The 10,179-nt window shown below is 36.4% G+C and overlaps 1 protein-coding gene across 1 annotated transcript in view; it reads left to right on the forward strand.

The window, feature by feature from the left end:
• CFAP47 (cilia and flagella associated protein 47) overlaps positions 1-9,958 on the forward strand; it is a 484,475-nt gene extending 474,517 nt beyond the window's left edge. The window contains exons 63-64 of the mRNA XM_034649559.1: positions 4,223-4,391; positions 9,746-9,958. Of these exons, the coding sequence (XP_034505450.1) occupies positions 4,223-4,391; positions 9,746-9,958 (382 nt within the window). The remainder of the gene's footprint in view (positions 1-4,222; positions 4,392-9,745) is intronic.
• Positions 9,959-10,179: the final 221 nt, after the last annotated feature.

The following is a 10,179-nucleotide window of genomic DNA, read 5'->3' on the forward strand; positions in this document are numbered from 1 at the left end:
ATTTACCCCAAAGATACAGATGTAGTGATCCGAAGGCGCACCTCTACCCAATGTTTATAGCAGCACTGTCCACAATAGCCAAACTATGGAAGGAGCCCAGAGGTCCATCGACAGATGAATGGATAAAGAAGATGTGGTATAGATATACATTGGAATATTACTCAGCCATCAAAAAAAAATCTTCCCATTTGCAATGATGTGGATGGAACTAGAGGGTATCATGCTAAGCGAAATAAGTCAATCAGAGAGAGACAATTATATGTTCTCACTGATAGGTGGAATTTAAGAAACGAAACAGGATCATAGGGGAAGGGAGGGGAAAATGAAATGACAAAATCAGAGCGGGAGACAAACCATAAGAGACTCTTAATCCAGGAAACAAACTGAGGGTTGTTGGAGGGGAGGGGGTGGGGGGATGGAGTAACTGGGTGATGGACATTAAGGAAGGCATGGGATGTAATCAGCACTGAGTATTATATAAGATTGATGAATCACTGAACTCTACCTCTGAAACTAATAATACACTATATGTTAATTAATTGAATTTGAATTTTAAAAATGTAGTCTCTTGTAGACAGCATAGACTTGGATCTTGTTTTTTATCCAGTCACCTACTGTGTCTTGTGACTGGGAGTCTGATTGTTCTATATTTGAAGTAATTATTGATACGGAAGGACTTACTCTTGCCATTTTGTTGTTTTTTGTATGTCTTATAACTCTTTGTCCATCTTTTCCTTTCTTGCTATCTTCCTTTGTCTAATATTGATTTTTCTTGTAGTGACACACTTTGATTTCCTTCTCATTTTTTTTTGATATCTTCTGTAGGTGTTTGAGGTTACTATGGGGCTTACATAAAATAACTTATAGGCTTAACAATCTATTTTAAGCTGATAACAACTTTAATTGCATACAAAATCTCTATACTTTGTTAGTGATGTACAGATTACATATTTTTATATCATGTATCCATTAATACATTTTATAATTTGTTACTTTTTATACGTCTATCTTTTAACTTTTATGCCACAATTAAAAAATGATTCATGTAGCCCCATTACAGTATTCAGTGTTGGGTATTTTTCCCGTATATTTACTTTTACCGACAAACTTTTACTTTCAAATACTTTTGTGTTGCTGTCTAACATCTTTTCATTTCAATTCTAAGGACTCTCTTTAGTATGCCTTGTAAGACAGGTCTAATGGTGATTAACTCCCTCAGCTTTTGTGGGGAAAGTCTTTATCTTCTTCATTTTTGAAGGACAGTTTTGCTAGATACAGTATTTTTGGTTGACAGTTTGTTTTTAGCACTTCAAACATACCATTCCACTCACTTCAGGCTTGCACCAAGGTTTCTACAAGGAATCTGTTTATGGTCTTACAAGGGTGGCCTTGTATATGAGGAGTCATTTTTTTTCTTGCTGCTTTCAAAATTCTCTTTTTGTTTTTAACTGTTGACATTTTGATTATGTGTCTCATTGTGGATTTCTTTAGTTTCATCCTATTTAGAATATGTTGGACTTCACAAATCTGTATGTCTCTTTCCTTCCTCAGATTTGGGGATTTTCTGGCCATTATTTTTTTAAGTTTTCTGCCCCTATTTCTCCCTTCTTTTGAGACTCATTATGTGTATATTGGTGACTTGATGTTGCTGTATAAGCCTTTTATATTTTCTTTACTCTGTTTCATTTCTTTTTCCTGTTGTTCCTCTAACTGGATGATTTCAAATGACTTATCTTTAGGCTCCCTGATTACTTCTGCTTGATCAAATCCATTGTTGAACCCCTCTAGTGAGTTTTTCAGTTCAGTTAGTTATTGCCTTCTTCAGCTCTAAAATTTGTTTGGGCTTTTTTATATTTTCTGTCTCTTTGTTTTGTTCGTGCATTATTTTCCTGAGAGTGTTAAACATCTTCATAACAGTTATTTCGTTCCTTTAATTGGATAACTTTTTCCTGTCTTCATGTTCTTAGTAACTTTGTGTTGATATCCACACATTTGAAAAAAAAAAAAAATAACCACCTCTCTCAGTCTCCATAGACTAGCTTCATGCAGGGAAAGATCTTCACCACTCAGACCAACTAGAGATCCTGGGGACACCTCAGATCTTTTTTGTGAGTATATCTGTCTGAACTTGCGTGTAAAGATTACTAATTAGAGGCGTTTGCTGGTTTCTATTTTTTCAGTTCCTAACCTCTTGCTCTCTTTGCTGTCTGTCTTCTGTGCCCTGGCACTCTGAAGCAGCAATACACCAACCAGATCCTCTTCTTTTTTTCCTTAGTAGCCTTTAGGTATCTAGATTTCGCCAAGTTCTGTCAGTTCTCTGAGACAAGAGAGACATAAACCAGAACGTTGAGCAGCCCACTGAAAAGCCAGAGAGTCCGACACATGTTCCACTCTTCTTTTTCCACACTTAGGGAGAGCCTTCTCAGCTGTACCAACCCGCTGGGACCTCTGGAGCACCAGCACCCTGCCCAGCTTGTTCCTAGAAGCCCCTGTGCTTCTACAGTATGTCAGGTCCCATCAGTACTTCAAGACAAGCAAGACAGAAGCATTCCCTCAGGCAGTACTCCTTCACATTCCAACCAGAAATCCAGTTATTGGATATTTGGTCTACTCTTCTCTTTCCTTCCCCAGGGAAAAATGGAAGCTGAGAATTTTCTCCCCATCATGTGCTGTTGCACTGGTGTGGAGGGCAGACTGCGGTGAGAGCGTGCCACAAATTTTCCTACGGACTTCAAGCCAGCTGATTCTGTACTCACCTGGAAGGCAGAAGTCTCTTAACTCCTTTCTGAATTTCTCACAATGGCAATTGGTCTTTGTATTGTTCCTTGGAAGAGAGGGTCTGGGTCTTCCTGTTCCACCAGAACCCCTGAGTATTCTGTTTTATACATTTTTTAAGTTTCTTGTATCAGGCATCATTGCCTGGTAATAAGCACTGGTAATGTTTTAAAACAACAACAATCATAATAATGATTATATTAATATCAATCCTTATAGAGCAATTCTCACCTGTCAGGTACTGATCTAATGGCTTTATAGAGGTTATTAAATTCATTAAACAGATATGAAAACTGAGGTACGAAAAAGTAAATTGTCTAAAGTTACGCCCCTACATGGAGCTGGGATTCCAATCTGGCCCATCCATATCCATAGTCCACTTTCTCAAACCCTCTGACATGATACTCAGTACATTTGCTGAGTGCATCACTGAGTCCCAACCTGAATCTCCCATCTCCTTTTCTATGATTCAGTGTTGGATCTGTTCTAGGAAACTGTTCTTCACCTTCTTCTTGCATCTCCCCAGGACATTTGAATTTAAAATTCCTCATGTACAGCTTCCCGTGCAGTGTAGTCCTCCCCTGTTTTATTCTGCCGAGGAGTTCCTCAACTTCTCTTGCTGTCTTCATCTCAAATGTAATCACCCTTGACATGAAAATGGTCACTTGAGGGGCACCTGGGTGGCTCAGTCCTTAAGCATCTGCCTTCAGCTCAGGGTGTGATCCCAGCGTGCTGGGATCGAGCCCCGCGTCGGGCTCCTCCGCTGGGAACCTGCTTCTTCCTCTCTCACTCCCCCTGCTTGTGTTCCCTCTTTTGCTGGTTGTCTCTATCTCTGTCAAATAAATAAATAAAATCTGAAAGAAAGAAAGAAAGAAAGAAAGAAAGAAAGAAAGAAAGAAAGAAAAAGAAAATGGTCACTTGAATCCTAAATGCCGCTCAGTTCGCTTCAGATCATAGCAACTCATCTTCAGGCCCAAGAATCTTTAATGAACCTGCAAAGTACTTTCATCTCACTTCAGAAGTGGAAAGCTAAAGGAGAGTGAGCCATCACATTGGAATAGTAATAAAAACAAAGGCTTCATGATAGCTGTTTTAGCCATGCATTTTGGGTATGAATTTATTTACAAATGATTGCATTTTAATTTGGGACATTGAGTTCTTCAAATTTTTATAGGGACAGCATTTTATTCTTTGCACACTAAAAACATAAGACATAATTTTTAAAATCTTTAAGATTCCATTTGTCACCCTGGGAAGAATGACACTCTTCAGTAATTTTTAAAAGGCCTCCTCACTATTATAAAGTAACAAACATTAGGCTCACAGCTGCATGGCAGCATTGAAGTTTAACTGTAGTCCTATGCAACAGGATATAAATTCTAACCATCAAGTTCTCACAAAGAGTAATGATAAAATTTAAAGGTTCATATTTATATTTTTGTTGTAGAAATCCTGAGCCGTTCACTGCATACTTCCTACCTGGCAGTGATCCTGAATTTTTTGTGAAACCTCAGGTTGGAGAACTTCCTCCTTTTGACACTGAAGGAACTGTCCTCCTTGTGGGTTTTAAACCCCGAATGTACAGTCGGAAATACAAAGCAACATTAGCAATACAGGTGAGTTCGATAAAGGTAATAGGGGTGTTTGATGTCACTAAAGGCATGAAAGGAGAAAAGGTTTCACCCACATACAGAATAGCAACATTACCTTGCAAAAGCCAACATATTTCAAGTACTCTGTCTTGTTTTAATTTCCTTTTGCCCAGTAAAGAACTTGTAAATATGGAATATAACAAAAAAATTATCATCACCAGTGGGAAGTAAGACATTCTTTCTCTTCCATATTAAGAAAATGCAAAAGAGATAAATATCGACTGTAAAATGATTTGTATATTCACATATTCTTATCTGTAATAACCTATTCAAGGACTTCAGGTGATTTGAGACAGAGATTTTGGAATCTTTAATTAAGGCATAAGGTATTGTCAAAATGTTAAAGTCTAAAATGAAGAAAATTAAGTAGAAGATAAAACTGATTTTGCATTGAGAAAAACACAAGGTAGTGAGCCATTAATATAAAAGTTGGCTTGAGTGATCATCTTATTAAAAGTTAAGGTAAGCACAATTTTGAAAATTTATGCAGTAAGCAAAATTTCTCCATCAGATTTCACACATGTATTTTACTAATAACTTTTAGGCTAAAGACAACTTTCAAATTATTTATGAGAAGATGCCTATTGCCAGTGTCTATTTCAGTAGCACGGACACAAAGGACGTGTAGTTGTGTTTCAAGACACAACCACTGTGCCGAAGGGCTTAGTAGACTTCTAAATCACACACTAATTAGGCGGTGCCGTGGGCAGACAAGTGTGTTGTTACTGTTTTAATGAATAGAGAAAACAATAATGTTGAATATGTCTCAAGAAAATTATTTATATTTTTCATCTTTCTGGGGATTCTTACAACCCAGGTAGTAAAAATATAAAGCCTCTGGAGCCCTGCTGCACATCGCCCTTTGCTATGTAGCTGCTTGGTTTAAAATGATCGTGTCGTACCTGCTCCTTAAGAAGTAAGGACATGCTCTGACTCTAAGGGGATTAAATGATATATTTAAAAACAGGTTTACGAATGAAAATGATGTTTACTTTACCTGGTGCACAGTGAACTTTTCTGAAATTAAATATGTTGGAGCCTTTCCCAACAAAGTCTGTGCCTGGTTTCCCCTATGTTGATTTGACAGTTAAATCACTGGCAGCAGAATTGAATGAAGGGTTTCTGTGAGAGAATAAGTTGACATATGGGATCAAATGAAAATGTGAAATTTTCATGTAGTCCGAAGTGGTACAGTTTGATTAAGCTTATGTGGGGAAGACTGAGATTGCAGTATGTTTAAGGAATCACTATTTTGTTGATTCTATTTTTATTTTGGAAAATTCCAAATGTGAGCAGAAATAGAATAATTAATCCATATACATTCATCATCCAGTATGAACACTTAACAAATCATGGCCAGTTCAAGTATATTTCTACCCCCCCTTCCCCATATTCCATATTATTTTGAAGAAAATCCCAGACATCCTGTTATCTTTAGCTATTTCCTATTAATCTCCAAAAGACCAAAATCATGACCATGATACCATTATCACATCTAAAAATTTACAGCTCCTTAATATCACAACATACCAAATATCCATTTAGTGTTCAAATTTTCAATTGACTTATAAATCTCTTATTTTTTAACTTAAAAAAAGTATTAACTTACAAGAAGTTGCAAAAATAGTACATAGAGTCCTGTGAATCCTTCTCCCAGCTTCTCCCAATGGTGAGATTTTATAGAGCTATAGTAATATATTTAAAGAAGGAAGTCAACATTGACAAAATACCGTTAACTAAGCTAGGGACCTTATTTCATTTTCAGCATTTTTCACATGTTTGTGTGTGTGGTTCTAGGCAATTTGAACCCATGTATAGATCTGTATAACTACAGTCACAACTGAGATACAGAACTCTTCCAACACAACTGTGGGAACTGGTAATAGTATGGAAACAGTGTCCTGCTAACTCCTTATGGTCACATCCAATACTGTAACTGCTTCTTTACCCTGGCAACCGCTAATCTTTTCTCCATCTCTATGATTTTCTAATTTCTAGAATATTACATAAATGGAATCATACTCTGTGTAACCTTTTGAGATTGGCTTTCTATGCTGAGTATAATGCCCTTGAAATTCATAAAAGCTATTGCATATATCAAATCAGTGATTTTGAAATCATGGTTCAAACATTGTCCAGTTCTAAAACCCTGTTCTTAATGACAGCACCATGATGTCTCACATGATAAATGTGAAGAATTTTAAAAGCTAATTCATTATCTAAATAAAAATTACTGTATATGGTATTATCATCTTTTTAAAACTGTTGATTTTAAGCATTAAATCAATTAATACTTATATATGAAACAAATGACCTTCGTTGTGCTTTACTTAGAAATAAAAATGAGGATCTTTAAGAACAGTTTAGTTGAATATTAGCCTACAGAAACTTCAACAACTATATTAGCAAGTTGGCTCATGGGTTCCCTTTCAATTAAACCGTATTTAGAATGATTAAAAACTACTTTTCCCCTACTCTTAAACAAGGCATATAGCACTAGCTTTGAGAGACTTAAATTAACTCGGTCAGACTGTTACAAAAACCAGTGTTACTCAAACAGAATAAATAGTCCACTAAGCTTTCCATGGTGGACATGGTAAATCTTAAATAATTTATACAAAAATATGAAAGCTATCAGAATTATCCTAGATAAAGCATATAAAGCTTGTACGAAAGTAATATCGATGGACCTGTTGTAGCTAGAGACATAATCAGACGTAAGTAATATGTATGTAGTTCATTGCTTTTAAAGGAATAAATCATTGTCATGAAACTGTAAGAAATAGCATTTTATTTATATATATAAATCTTGGTTTGTATTTTCCCTGAAGCAGACCTGAAATAGGGATTCGAATCCAAGTAGCATGATCTCAAGAAACAGATGCAGGGAAGCCAGGATATGAGACAGAAAAGGAATGGAGACCAGTAAAGGGTGCTTTATCAAGGCAATTACCACAGTGGGCAACTGGAATTTAATCCCATGGGATTTCTATGGAAAATAATGTGGAACATACGCTGCAGAATATTTATACCTGATGGGGCTAGAGAGTTGGCGGTGGGGGCGGGGGGGGGTTGATGCTTTGTGTTTTGTTCTGTTTTCTGAAAAACTCTTTGAGTCAAGAGGTTACAGATACTGGCAGTTGGAAGTTGGGGCAGGCAATGAAATGGAAATATTGGCAATTGGATGTCGGGGCAGATGATGAAATGAAAACCTGAGGGATGTGGGTCAGCACAGCCCACATCTGCTAATGAGCTGTTTCCATTCATAAGAATGTATCCTTAAAAGCATAGCTTTGAGCATTCATTCCATGAGGTCTTTGGCTTTGGCTGATCGCTTTTCATACTAGAAAGATATTACTGAAATATGGAAATTTCATCTGTTTAAAAAAATAGGTTTGTTTGTTTTTTTTTTTTTTAAAGATTTTATTTATTTATTCGACAGAGATAGAGACAGCCAGCGAGAAAGGAAACACAAGCAGGGGGAGTGGGAGAGGAAGAAGCAGGCTCATAGTGGAGGAGCCTGACGTGGGGCTCGATCCCAGAACGCTGGAATCACGCCCTGAGCCGAAGGCAGACGCTTAACTGCTGTGCCACCCAGGCGCCCCTAAAAAAAATAGGGTTTTTTTTTAAATTTCTTTAAATAAGTAGTTGAGGAGTATAATTGTCAATGTGACATTCTTTTGTAAAAACCAACAGTGATTCTCAGAGGCACTAGTGACATGGAGGTATTGATTTATTCTTATACTATTTTAACTTAAGCTTTTTAATTTATATTTTCAAAGGGAGATTCAGAGTGGAAGATACAGAGCTCTATCTTTAAAGTGTTCTCAAAAACATAATGAGTCATTGTATTTATTTACAACTTGAAGAAAGTTAACTATAGAAATGAATAATTAATTTTTATAAAATAAACATATTCTTATTACCATACAGAGTGTTGGAATAAAGGTTGTGAATGACTTCTTACAAATTTATTTTATATTTGGATTATATATATTTATGTATATATAAACACACACACACTCAGCATCACTTATGGCAAAACTATTTGAATCTTAATTGAAATGCATACAATAACATTTAGGATTTTAAAAATAGTGTCCTGATAGATAATTATTTTCGAAGGGTCTTGGAGATACGTCAGGCGAAGGTACAAAGCCCTGTGTGTCGTTCCATTTGTACCTACTCCATTCCAGATAGGAGTGCACATTCCTTCATGGAGCTCGCTCCCGAGCACCGCTGAGTGTTAGGCATAGGGGCAGGTCCCTTCGAGTACGTCATGCACAGGTGCTCATGAAGTGGGTCACCTGTAATGTAAAAATTTACGATGACATATGCACAATCACCGAAAGGTAGCTTTGTTTTTCAAGTTGAACATCCTATATGAAGTAAAATGTTATTTAACCCAGTTACTGTATAGTCCTTGGTTAGTTCTCCTTTTGACTCCTTGATTCAGAATACACAATTACTATGGACACTGGATAGAAGGGCCAGTTCTGATTAAAATAGGGTCATTCCAGATGTGTCAGGAAGTGCTGCACTTACATTCTTTGATTAATATCACATTACCCCTTAAGCCCTGACTGATGTTATTGCAGTATCCACTTAGCCTGGATTTATCCTAAATGAGTTTTCTGAACATACATGGTACAAGTCTTCTTGTGGGGAAGAAGACCTACATACACACAACACCAGAAATTCTGCAAGAGCAGTGGGATTTAAGTAAGAACATAAACACGCAGAAATTGCGATCCTGTGCATAAATGCAGGAAAAAAAAGGTAGATTTTTAAAATAAATCCCTAAGTTGGACTAACTTGGATTTAGATTATAACTGTCATTAATGATTTTACACAATTCTCAGTAATTTCAAATAGTTCAATTAACTATAGACTTTCATAATCTTAAAAAAAGAAGCTCAACATATTTTACCAGTCAGTTCTATAGCCACACTTAAATTGTCATGTAAGTTCTTCTTGCAAAGTATGGTTTTGGTTAGTTACATAGTTCATGCTGGGCAACAGTTTCATGCAAAGAAAATAGATTGCTTCACCTTAGATCACATCGATGCTTATTTCACCCACAGGGTAGACCTCTAACTTTGAGAGACTTTTTAGTGAGTGGTTCTTAATTCATAAAGCTAAATGCTTTCTTGAATTTATTTCCCATGTTAATTATTTATTACCAGCACACTTTCAGTTTTGTACCTTTCACATACCTTGCATGGAGAAGAGAGACCCTATTAATTTGGTAAACTTTTTCCTATAGCTTTCTCAGTACCTGACTATTTCATGTAAAATCTCCCCCTCTTTATTTCTAGACACGGGACATGTACTGGTTGTACAATATCAACGGGTTACCTCAAGTTACCGTGCCACCGATGAATGTAAAAGCCAAAATTGACACTACTAATGAGAGCTCTCAGAGCAAGCCAGTTCGTCGGCGCAATTTTGTCCGTGAAAATGCTGAACTCATAAGGACAGGGGTGTCCTCTACCATCAAGGGTGCGCCTTTGATGTTGAAGAATAAATAAATACTTTTTTTCCCAAATATTTCTTGGCCTTAAGTAGAATTGAACATATTTTCATGATTGTTCTTTCATCTTTTAGAACATTTCTGACAAGTCATGTTTCAATTATAATAGGCTTTCTCTATTTTATTTTTTAAACTCTGACTAAATCTATTCTCTGAATATGTTGCACCTGATTTCTGTTATGTATGTCTTTTAAAATGGACTAGTTGCAATTATTGGGA

Source organism: Ailuropoda melanoleuca, chromosome X (genome assembly GCF_002007445.2).
Source record: "Ailuropoda melanoleuca isolate Jingjing chromosome X, ASM200744v2, whole genome shotgun sequence".
NCBI lineage: Eukaryota > Metazoa > Chordata > Mammalia > Carnivora > Ursidae > Ailuropoda > Ailuropoda melanoleuca.